General features: G+C 43.5%; 1 protein-coding gene across 6 annotated transcripts in view; it reads right to left on the reverse strand.

Moving 5' to 3' along the window:
* Nucleotides 1–2,676: 2,676 nt before the first annotated feature.
* Nucleotides 2,677–12,861, reverse strand: part of LOC128686547 (sodium/mannose cotransporter SLC5A10) — a 58,900-nt gene continuing 48,715 nt past the window's right edge. For all 6 annotated transcript variants that reach the window (XM_070084352.1, XM_070084350.1, XM_070084349.1 and 3 more), the window contains 5 exons: nt 9,626–9,812; nt 9,149–9,354; nt 7,973–8,749; nt 6,606–6,720; nt 2,677–4,768 (listed from right to left, as the gene is read on the reverse strand). In XM_070084352.1, coding sequence (XP_069940453.1) covers nt 4,113–4,768; nt 6,606–6,720; nt 7,973–8,749; nt 9,149–9,354; nt 9,626–9,812 — 1,941 coding nt within the window. In that variant the 3' untranslated portion in view covers nt 2,677–4,112. The remainder of the gene's footprint in view (nt 4,769–6,605; nt 6,721–7,972; nt 8,750–9,148; nt 9,355–9,625; nt 9,813–12,861) is intronic.

The raw sequence follows: 12,861 nt of genomic DNA on the forward strand, positions 1-12,861 counted from the left end.
CCTGTAGCTCAGAGGCCTCACAGTACCTGTAGCTCAAGAGCCTCACAGTACCTGTAGCTCAGGGGCCTCACAGTACCTGTAGCTCAGGGGATTCACAGTACCTGTAGCTCAGAGGCCTCACAGTACCTGTAGCTCAGGGGCCTCACAGTACCTGTAGCTCAGAGGCCCTATAGTACCTGTAGCTCAGGGGCCTCACAGCACCTGTAGCTCACGGGCTTCACGGTATTTGTAGCTCAGGGGCCTCACAGTACCTGTAGCTCAGGGGCCTCACAGTACCTGTAGCTCAGGGACCTCACAGTGCCTGTAGCTCAGGGGGCCTCACAGTACCTGTAGCTCAGGGGCCTCAGAGTACTTGTAGCTCAGGGGCCTCACGGTACCTGTAGCTCAGGGGCCTCGCGGTACCTGTAGCTCAGGGGCCTCACAGTACCTGTTGCTCAGAGGCCTCACAGTACCTGTAGCTCAGGGGCCTCACAGTACCTGTAGCTCAGAGGCCTCACAGTACCTGTAGCTCAGAGGCGTCTCAATACCTGTAGCTCAGAGGCCTTACAGTAACTGTAGCTCAGGGGCCTCACAGTACCTGTAGCTCAGGGGCCTCACAGTACCTGTAGCTCAGAGGCCTCTCAATACCTGTAGCTCAGAGGCCTTACAGTAACTGTAGCTCAGGGGCCTCACAGTACCTGTAGCTCAGAGGCCTCACAGTACCTGTAGCTCAGAGGCCTCTCAATACCTGTAGCTCAGAGGCCTCACAGTAACTGTAGCTCAGGCGCCTCACAGTACCTGTAGCTCAGAGGCCTCACAGTACCTGTAGCTCAGGGGCCTCACAGTACCTGTAGCTCAGAGGCCTCACAGTACCTGTAGCTCAGGGGCCTCACAGTACCTGGAGCTCAGGGGCCTCTCAGTACCTATAGCTCAGGGGCCTCACAGTACCTGTAGCTCAGCGGCCTCACAGTACCTGTAGCTCAGGGGCTTCTCAGTACCTTTAGCTTGTGGGCCCCAGAGTAAGCAACTTGTGGGCCCCAGAGTAAGCAGCTTGTGGGCCCCAGAGTAAGCAACTTGTGGGCCCCAGAGTAAGCAGCTTGTGGGTCCCAGAGTAAGCAGCTTGTGGGCCCCAGAGTAAGCAACTTGTGGGCCCCAGAGTAAGCAACTTGTGGGCCCCAGAGTAAGCAGCTTGTGGGCCCCAGAGTAAGCAACTTGTGGGCCCCAGAGTAAGCAGCTTGTGAGTCCCAGAGTAAGCAACTTGTGGGTCCTTGGAGTAAGCAGCTTGTGGGTCCCAGGGTAAGCAGATTGTGGGCCCCAGAGTAAGCATTTTGTGGGCCCCAGAGTAAGCATCTTGTGGGCCCCAGAGTAAGCATCTTGTGGGCCCCAGAGTAAGCATCTTGTGGGCCCCAGAGTAAGCAACTTGTGGGCCCCAGAGTAAGTAGCTTGTGGGCCCCAGAGTAAGCAAATTGTGGGCCTTAGAGTAAGCAGCTTGTGGGTCCCAGAGTAAGCAACTTGTGGATCCTTGGAATAAGCAGCTTGTGGGCCCCAAAGTAAGCAGATTGTGGGCCCCAGAGTAAGCATCTTTTGGGCCCCAGAGTAAGCATCTTGTGGGCCCCAGAGTAAACATCTTGTGGGCCCCAGAGTAAGCATCTTATGGGCCCCAGAGTAAGCATCTTGTGGGCCCCAGAGTAAGCAGATTGTGGGCCCCAGAGTAAGCAGATTGTGGGCCCCAGAGTAAGCAGATTGTGGGCCCCAGAGTAAGCATCTTGTGGGCCCCAGAGTAAGCATCTTGTAGGCCCCAGAGTAAGCATCTTGTAGGCCCCAGAGTAAGCATCTTGTAGGCCTCAGAGTAAGCATCTTGTAGGCCCCAGAGTAAGCATCTTGTAGGCCCCAGAGTAAGCATCTTGTAGGCCCCAGAGTAAGCATCTTGTAGGCCCCAGAGTAAGCATCTTGTAGGCCCCAGAGTAAGCATCTTGTAGGCCCCAGAGTAAGCATCTTGTAGGCCCCAGAGTAAGCAGGTTGTGGAACCCAAAGTAAACAATTTTGTAGAGGCCCAAAGTTATTTGTTGGGTCCTAACATGAGTAACTTACTGAGACCTTTGTCAGTGAAAGTTTATGGTCATATTACATACTAGAAACCACACCACGGGTGGGAATTGAACTCGTGGCGAGTGAGTCTCAAATTCCAGGCCAGTGCGTAAGCCACTGGGTCTGGAGTTTTACGACTCACACGCCACGAGTTCAACCCCCACCCGTGGTGTGGTTAGCAATTGTGTCATTACGATTGCTCGAGTCATTATTTACTAACGTTATTATGTAACATATCAACCAATTGTACCTTTGTTGACATAAACTTACCAGAGAAGCTTCGTGTTTGTGCCCAGATTGAATATCGTTATTCTGCTAATAAATAAAAGTCTGTAAGCATAAAATTTTCTTAATAAACTGATAGATTATTGGATAGATGAAGGAGCACTTGTGTGGTATTGACCACTGTCTGTACATGTCTGTGCTTGTCTTGATCATACAATGTATCCAGTATACACTGTACATTGACCTTCTCACTGTAATAAATCACATAATATGTGAAAAGCTCCAGGAACCTTCAATCCAGTGTACGTGAAGATTACGTAAGTAAGGACGTTAAACCCGCACGTACGTTCATCTTCATAATTGGGTATTTGAGTTATAAGCAAATTACTACTGCGGATTTTATTTTTTAATTAAGATTCCTTTATTATTCAAACATATTTTAACATATTTAAGTGAAAAATCATTAAAAACATATTACTGAGGCATGACTTATTATGTCTGGCGTAGTTTATCCCAGTGACACAGACGTAACATTATGTCTGGCGTAGTTTATCCCAGTGACACAGACGTAACATTATGTCTGACGTAGTTTATCCCGGTGAGACAGACGTAACAATATGTCTGGCGTAGTTTATCCCGGTGAGACAGACGTAACATTATCTCTGGCGTAGTTTATCCCGGTGAGACAGACGTAACGTTATGTCTGGCGTAGTTTATCCCGGTGAGACAGACGTAACATTATCTCTGGCGTAGTTTATCCCGGTGAGACAGACGTAGCATTATCTCTGGCGTAGTTTATCCCGGTGAGACAGACGTAACGTTATGTCTGGCATAGTTTATCCCGGTGAGACAGACGTAACATTATCTCTGGCATAGTTTATCCCGGTGAGACAGACGTAACATTATCTCTGGCATAGTTTATCCCGGTGAGACAGACGTAACTTTATCTCTGGCATAGTTTATCCCGGTGAGACAGACGTAACATTATCTCTGGCATAGTTTATCCCGGTGAGACAGACGTAACATTACCTCTGGCATAGTTTATCACGGTGAGACAGACGTAACATTTTCTCTGGCATAGTTTATCCCGGTGAGACAGACGTAACTTTATCTCTGGCATAGTTTATCCCGGTGAGACAGACGTAACATTATCTCTGGCATAGTTTATCCAAGTGAGACAGACGTAACATTATGTGTGGCGTAGTTTATCCCGGTGAGACAGACGTAACATTATCTCTGGCATAGTTTATCCAAGTGAGACAGACGTAACATTATCTCTGGCGTAGTTTATCCCGGTGAGACAGACGTAACATTATGTGTGGCGTAGTTTATCCCAGTGAAACAGACGTAACATTGTGTCTGGCATAGTTTATCCCGGTGAGACAGACGTAACATTATGTGTGGCGTAGTTTATCCCGGTGAGACAGACGTAACATTATGTCTGGCGTAGTTTATCCCGGTGAGACAGACGTAACATTATCTCTGGCGTAGTTTATCCCGGTGAGACAGACGTAACATTAAGTCTGGCGTAGTTTATCCCAGTGAGACAGACGTAACATTATCTCTGGCGTAGTTTATCCCTGTGAGACAGACGTAACATTATGTCTGGCGTAGTTTATCCCAGTGAGACAGACGTAACATTATCTCTGGCGTAGTTTATCCCGGTGAGACAGACGTAACATTATGTCTGGCGTAGTTTATCCCAGTGAGACAGACGTAACATTATCTCTGGCGTAGTTTATCCCGGTGAGACAGACGTAACATTATCTCTGGCGTAGTTTATCCCGGTAAGACAGACGTAACATTATCTCTGGCGTAGTTTATCCCAGTGAGACAGACGTATAATTGCCAGTTTCAAAACCGTTAGGGAATGGATCTACTGTGAAATAGGCAAAGATGCCTATACCAACTGCCAGCACCAGCACAAGATTAATATTAAGTAGCAAATTAGTACGAGGGTTTTGTTCAAGGGGGTTATAATCTGTGTGTTCCTTCTGAGGGCTGTTGTGTGACACAGAAGACTGCACTGGAGTCTGGAGGCTGTTGTGTGACACAGAAGACTGCACTGGAGTCTGGAGGCTGTTGTGTGACACAGAAGACTGCACTGGAGTCTGGAGGCTGTTGTGTGACACAGAAGACTGCACTGGGGTCTGGAGGCTGTTGTGTGACACAGAAGACTCCACTGGGGTCTGGAGGCTGTTGTGTGACACAGAAGACTGCACTGGGGTCTGGAGGCTGTTGTGTGACACAGAAGACTGCACTGGGGTCTGGAGGCTGTTGTGTGACACAGAAGACTGCTCTGGGGTCTGGAGGCTGTTGTGTGACACAGAAGACTGCACTGGGGTCTGGAGGCTGTTGTGTGACACAGAAGACTGCACTGGGGTCTGGAGGCCACACATCCACCACAATGATTTCTTCATCCAGGTGAGGAATTTAATTTCACCTGATGCGGTCGTCACCTCCTCTTGTCCACTTTCTGTAAAAATAAGTGTAAGAATTTTAAAGATCTTCCAAGATAATGTTATATTCTTACACAGGAACAACAATTTGCCAACAAGTGTAAATGTATGTACGTGGAGTAGCAAATGGAGGTCAGTGGGATGTATCTGAAAGAAATTAAGTAGAGGTAATGTTACATGATAAACTATGGAGTCAAAAGGGAGAGTATAAAAGTTTGTGAACCTGAGGAAGAAAAGGTTGGAGGGAGAGAGAGAGAGTCTGGGAAGTGTTAACTGAATGGTAAGAGAAATTTGAACTGAGAAAATATTTGGTGAAGGTAGTCTAAAAGTGGGAGAAAGTGTCGTAGATGGCGCAGCAGGTCAACTTGGAGTGTCAGAGGTAAATTATAATTGGGTCTCTGATTGAATTATATATAGAAAAAGGTTTGATAATAGTCAATTCATATTCTAAGAAATGGAAGATAGACAAATTCACGATACATAATATATGGCGGAATAACAACAGTTTACTAGACTATGTAAATAAAATTGAAGGGAAGAGTCATGAATGTGTAAGTTATTAGAATGAGCGGCAGAAATATCACGTCATTATTTGGACTGGATATCAGACTGGAGGGAGCGAGTATGGAGGAAATAAATGTGTTCAGAAATTTGGGAGTAGACTCGTCGGCGGATGAGTCTGTGAAAGACGAGGAGAACCATAGAAAACACGAGGCAAAAAAATACCAGGCAAAACAGTGTGGGGGGCGGGGGGTCGTTGAGGAATTTAGAAAGAAAAAAAACTTTATCCATGAAGGTTAAAAAGAGAAAAGTGCATAAGTATATTGGTAGCAACGCTTTTATATATGGGAGTAAACCAGTAAACCAGTAAACCAGTAAACCAGTAAACCAGTAAACCAGTAAACCAGTAAACCAGTAAACCTGCAGCGAGGAGGAGGCTGGTGACAGTAGCAATGTTATGTTTGTAGTGTAAATATAACGCAGATAATTAACAGTTTTCAGAGAAGAAGACGATGTGGAGTTACAAAAAGAATAATTCGAAGGGATGAGAATGGGTTACTAAGAAGTGTTGAACATTTACAGGGAATTTAAGAGTGTATTTAAATCTTGAGTGGATGGAAGGACAGAGGTCGTCTCAGAAAGTGTTAGAGGGAGAAGGTATTAAAGGTTTTCAATGTTCGGTGTCTGAACATCCGATATGTTTGTGTGAGAGTGTTACATCGGATTGAGTAGAGGTAAGTAATATTTATAACTTGACTTGCTGTTGGAGTGCGAGCAAGGAAACATTTAGGAAGGAATTTAGGGAAAGCAGAGAGTCGAACTTAAGTCCTGGAAATGGGAAGAGCAATTATTGCACTCTGGACGCGGGGGAAGTAGTGTAGAGGGTTGGCTGAGCTGTATTGTTAGCACTCTTCTGGAAAGATAGCGATGGAGTGAATAACAGTTACTGTTTCCTCATTTTCAGGGGTTTTCCTTCCTTAGAAACGACCGAAGTGTAATTAAGTTGTCAGGCGGCTCCGCTGCATGTCTCATTCTGCTAATGTTCTTAATGTGCGCATCTTGTGACATCTTTACTGGTCCCATTATTGACGACATCCTTTCGAAAAATAATATTTAAATATTTTAATAAACCCACATTTTTTAAACTGCCTTTATTTCCTAACTGCTTAATCTGTTTCTTAACTCGACTCTCAGTGAGTACTGCCCATACAGTTTCTCTGAGATTCCAGGAATCTCCCAACAACTGGAATCCGCACCAAGTGTTTTCTTAACCGTTCTAAGTTAATAGTATTTACACTTCCAGAATACAGTACTAATAAATTTATGAGTGTAAGAGAGTGTAAGTTCACCCACCTTGCTGAACAATGTTCATTTCGATATTTGTGTCACCAGGAAGGTCTACGGTCGAGTGTCTCTCATTCTCTCTCTCAGCTTTGTCAAATCGAGTCATGAAAGTAGTTCCAATTAGCTGAAAGAAGGAAGTCTTAATAGCTTATTTCCAGTATTTAAGGAAAGGTTGAGGGCTTTGCTATTTTTTATTTATTTATAACGCCCCCTGATTATATTTCCTAACGTGATTTGCCAATTTTCGTAAGAAAATAAGACCATAAGAACAGAAAAACACTGCAGGAGGCCTACTGGTCTATACATGACATATTCAGATATCTAATGGCAAAATTAGTCTTTATGATCAGAAAAAATATGATAATAATATTGTGCTCAAGAATATTATCTACGATAAAAATATATCAATTACAGACAGTCTCCAAACTTTAATCATATTTGAATTTATTAACTAAATAATACTAACAATGTTACTTACCCTGTGACTCTCCTGTGGTTGTGTCATGAGGGACACTACCATGGAAACAATGTTACTTACCCTGTGACTCTCCTGTGGTTGTGTCAGAAGAACATAAGAAGGAACACTGCAACAGGCCTACTGACCCATGCGGAGCAGGTCCATGTCCCCCCCCGGATTAGCCCAATGACCCACCCAGTCTGGTCACCTCCACTCAAGGATGGAGTACGGCACCAGACCCAGCAGCACAAGCTAGTCAGGTCCAACTCACACCCACACACACCCACTCATGTATTTATCTTAACTATTTTTAAAACTACACAACGTTTTAGCCTCAATAACTGTACTCGGGAGTTTGTTCCACTCATCCACAACTCTATTACTAAACCAGTACTTTTCTATATCCTTCCTGAATCTGATTGTTTCCAAATTGAAACCATTGCTGCGAGTCCTGTCTTGGCTGGAAATTTTCAGCATGCTATTTACATCCCCTTTATGACAAGTCATCAATTACCCTCTCAATCGAATTGGCTAATGCAACTACTCAATCCCCAGAGAGATGAACCCCGTCCCTTGTATACATATCACGTTTGCCAAAGAATAGGTCCCAGATATCAATAAATGGGATTGCAAGTTCCTTGGAGTACCTTGCACTACCATGGAAACAACGTTACTTACCCTGTGACTCTCCTGTGGTTGTGTCATGAAGGATACTACCAAGGAAACAACGTTACTTACCCTGTGACTCTCCTGTGGTTGTGTCATGAAGGATACTACCAAGGAAACAACGTTACTTACCCTGTGACTCTTCTGTGTCTGTGTTATTGAGGGACACTACCATGGAAACAATGTTACTTACCCTGTGGCTCTCCTGTGGTTGTGTCATGAGGGACACTACCATGGAAGCAACGTTACTTACCCTGTGGCTCTCCTGTGGTTGTGTCATGAGGGACACTACCATGGAAACAATGGCAGTCGTCCAGAAAAGCAACGCAGCGAAGTACATAAAGTTCAGCTGTACAATGAGCGGACGGTACTCGTGTTGCCAACACGCTGGAGGTGGGAACAAGAAATCCAAAGCCATACGTGTGACACCGATCACCAGCCCCGCCATCAGACCCCAGAAGGCTCCCTGCTCGTTCATACGTTTCCACAGGATTGCCATGGTATACACACAGGCGATGGGTGGCGACAGATAGGCTCCAATCTTCTGGATGTAGATGAAAAGCTCGCCGCTCTGTACCTCCTCGATGATGGGCACCCAGGCCACCGATACAACTACCAGAAACACAATAAATAGTTTTCCCACTATTAGAAGCTCGCGTGTTTCCGCTTTGGGACGTATACGAGGCCAAAGGTCTAAAGAAAACATGGTAGACGCTGAATTGAAAATGGACGTTAGGTCACTCATCAGTGCAGCCAGCATTACAGAAAGCATGAGTCCTCTGAGTCCAGCAGGCATGATGCCTACAATCAACCGTGGGTAGGCAGAGTTGAAGCAAGAAGAACTGGAGCCACAGGAACGCATGCATTCTTCAGGCAACACACAAGCAACGTCCTCAGGAAAGAGCACACGGGATATCATACCCGGCAGGATTATCATAAAGAATGGTAAGATCTTTGCATATGCAGTAAACAGTGTTGCACCTTTAGCATGTGAGAGATTCTTCGACGCCAGTGCTCGTTGAATCATCATCTGGAAGTCATTAGTGGAAGTAAGTTATTGTTTATCGGAGTAAAGGCAACGTGCCAGGGACATCCAGTCATGAAAACAAGGCTTGTATTTTATCTTTTTTGGTTTTCTCCTCATTAAGTTGTAACGTCATGACAATACAAAATGTTCCCAATTAACAACAGATATTTTTTTCAACTCTATGAAAGTCTTAAAAATTAAAATTAACATAGTATCAAAACAGTCAGATGAAATGCATTAGAAATTACGCATAAAAGTGAGTACCGAGGCAAGATGAATGATTTCTTAATAATATAAATTAATATAACAACACATTTGAATGAGGTATCCTGTGTTTGTTGTCTTGGGATTTCCAGTTCTAGCAGTAATATTTTTTGTTAAAGAAATACGAATGGTTCATACCTGGTCAGCACACCAATACCATATAGAAGCAGGAGTTTGGCCCAACAAGAAGGCTGGCCAGGGTAGGTCAGAAGTGACGGGGTCCCGGAGCATCACCCACGAGTCTGCTCTTGGGATCCCACATGTTGAGTTCTCCGGCCTCAGCTTGGGCACCGCTCGCATGTACTTGTATTGGAGGGCCTCGTACCCACCTACTTCGTGGAAGGCTGCATAAGACAATATAGAAAACATTATTTTAGTTGCTCTTAATTTTAACCTCACATTACTTTTCAGCATCAAAGTATTTATCAATATCATATGATGCAATCAAACCTCCACAGGAAGAAAATTTAGGCACTGTTCATGAGCTCCATTAGGAGGATAAGTTTAAGTAAATTCAGCCAGGAAGATCTTACTGTCAATGTTTTTTAGGCAATTTGTCTAAAAAGTAATGAATAGCATCTCTGTTGCCTACTTATCCGAAATAAGGCATTTCACCTTTGCTCATGACGACAAGTGCACCGATGATCATGATGAAAAACTGGAGTGTGTCTGTGTAGATGACAGCAGCCAGACCTCCCGTCATGGTGAAGATGGCAGTCATCACAAGAAGTGCTAATATAGATCCAAAAATGTCCCATTTAAAAGCCTGGTTGATGAAAAGCGCTCCTGAGTATAGATCTACCTGCAAGGAAGGTTGTAATTAGTAGGAACTGCTCCCAAAATTGAATTAGATGTTCACAGAAGGGGGGATACCTACAGTGGTTACCTAAGTATTTTATACTCTTGCGTTTCGTTTTCTTGTGACAACACAAAAATGCCTCTTTGAATTATCTTCAGTATTTCAGGGATGATATACCTTTGTGAAAGGAAGGTAGGTATTGGTTTTAGGTTGCAAAACATTCTTCCGGAACGATGCTTGAAGAATGTTTTGGGACTGGGCCGCCCCACTGACGCGGTCCCAAGCTTATTTAAAAATATTTTGCACTCTTTGTTTTCATGCTTAAAAATTCATTTGAATAATGTCTTGGTATTGGTTGAGCAGGACTTTCCACGCAGATAATCACTGCATAGAGAAAAAAACACTTGCAGAGGACATTCCGGAGTGGCCAACTATTACACAGAAGCATACATTCAAGCAGTCTGTTTTTAAAGCTTTTTTTGAGGGGTAACATTTTGAATATTCTTGAACATTAGTAAATAAATGGTGCTACACTAAATTCATTACACCTTTCAATGACCACACAAAATTTATCCTACTAAAATTAAAAATGCTTCGTTTGGATTTGAAGATTGCTAGGTTTATCTGTCTCGATGGCACAGCGACCCAGCTACATCTAGCTTCTGTTGCAGCCGCTGCTACTACCAAGGAAAGTTATAAATTTTTGATTCATTGATCGAGTCTCAAGCACTGTGAGGTCGTGTCCTCTGTGAAAATAATCTTAATTTTTTCTTCAATTTATACCAACTTTTAGCATTGTTTTGGAATTTGAGGTTTGTGGTTGTCAGTCTCCTGTAAATATCTTCTAAATGTTTCTCCCGATTGATCCATAATTTTGTGTTTGACAGGTACAGTGTCACCTCTTGCCTCTCCTAAAAGTTGAGATGCAGCTCCTGGCACCGTTATTGGACAAATATATGAGTGGGAGGGGCTGGGTTTGATTGGTGTCGTGGGTGCGGGAGTAAATTCTTGGGTAGCTTTCGGAAGGGCTGGTTTTGATAAGGGCCTGCCTTGTATGGGCCAGTAGGACTTATCCATTCTTACGTTCTTATGTTCTTATATAAGATATATTCCCAACATGCTTCGATAAGAACACGATTTATTTGATTCCAGGTAATGTTCTTGTTATTAAGATTAAAATTTGGTAAAAATACTCATAACTTTGTTGGTCAGGATCCATGTGCCTGCGGGTCTTAACTTCGATTAATTTGTGATCTCGAATAATTGTCTTCGATTCTGTTCATATTTCGTACTAGATCACCATTATTTGTGAAAACCAGGTCAAGTATATTTCCTAGTCTTATTGACTCCTTTATCTCCTGACTTTGGGAAAATAGATTACCGAGATTAAACAGTTCATATGTGTGAGAATATTTGTCTGAGCTGCCTCCTGGAATTATCTCTACTACACTACTAGCCACGTTCTTCCATTTAAAGTGTTTAAACTAAAATCACCAAGTAACAAGATAGTTGGGGCTCGTGCTTAAAGAGTTTCCAGACGGTATGCAGTTTTCAACAGCTGTTTTTTGAACTATTGGGAAGTTGCACCTGGTTTTCAATCTTCAGTGGCAACTCTTCTATATAATTTATGGTGTTTAGTAACTCTGTAAATAAACAACTCTTTGATATACAAGCCAACTCCCTCCCCTTTGTTGACTGTACTTTCTGACATCACTTCTTGGTGTTTCGTCATAAAATTCTTGTAGGAGTTGAAGTATAGCTCCTGTATCTTTTGAAATATTTCTTTAAAACACTTTAATGATTTGTCTCAAATATCAAGAGTGCTTGATCCGGGTGTCCTGGCGATGTTGAGCTACATTTCATGGTCCTGAGCTTAGTATATTATTTACAGTCCTTAAGATTTGGAAGGTGTTGCAGTACAGCTGTTGGGCTTATGGTTTTGATGACAGTGAGCTACAGCTCCTGGGAATCATACAGTTGTTTAGGTATTCTTCTTGATAATTTTGAGCTATAGCTCCTGGGCTACGTGATGAGGTGAGGCTTCAGTTCCCTGGCTCTTGATGTTGTCAGGTTACAGCTCTTGGACCTCTTTAAGCTATTGAGCTACCGCTCCTTGTCCTCTAGAGTGTCTTTAGCCACAACTCTGCTGCAGTAGAGTGTCGAGTTATGTTCACGAACTGACTCGGTTTGGAAGACACTCGGGTATTATAGAAAATTAAGAAACAGACAACATGAACAAGACGTAAAGAAACTTGAGAACAAAAAACACACAGCACAACACACAATACAAATAAATAACCTTACACTAAGTTAGAACAACTTAGTTAAAACTCTCATTAACTGAGTATGTTTAATGTTTTCCTTAATAGTTCTCCGAGGTCCCTTCAGACACCACAGCAATTATAAAAAATGCAACTTAGCGAGAAAACCGAAGTCGTGAGCATATAAATAAAATGTTTTATACTTAACTGAACACCGAAAGTTACAGAAAAGTTGCAAACAGGAGACTTTATGTGAAGTGTTTGTGTGTTTGTGTGTGTGTGTGTGTTTGTGTGTGTGTGTGTGTTTGTGTGTGTCTGTGTGTTTGTGTGTGTTTGTGTGTGTTTGAGTGTGTGTGTGTTTGTGTGTGTGTTTGTGTGTGTGTTTGAGTGTGTGTGTGTTTGTGTGTGTGCGTGTGTGTGTGTGTGTTTGTGTGTGTGTGTTTGTGTGTGTGTGTGTGTGTGTGTTTGTGTGTGTGTGTGTGTGTGTATGTGTATGTGTGTGTGTACTCACCTATTTGTACTCACCTATTTGTGGTTGCAGGGGTCGAGTCCTAGCTCCTGGCCCCGCCTCTTCACCGGTTGCTACTAGGCCCTCTCTCTCCCCGCTCCATGAGCTTTATCAAACCTCGTCTTAAAACTGTGTATGGTTCCTGCCTCCACTACGTCATTTTCTAGGCTATTCCACTGCCTTACAACTCTATGACTGAAGAAATACTTCCTACTATCTCTCTGACTCATTTGTGTCTTCAACTTCCAATTGTGGCCTCTTGTTTCTGTGTCCCCTCCCTGGA

This window comes from Cherax quadricarinatus, chromosome 12 (assembly GCF_038502225.1).
Source record: "Cherax quadricarinatus isolate ZL_2023a chromosome 12, ASM3850222v1, whole genome shotgun sequence".
NCBI lineage: Eukaryota > Metazoa > Arthropoda > Malacostraca > Decapoda > Parastacidae > Cherax > Cherax quadricarinatus.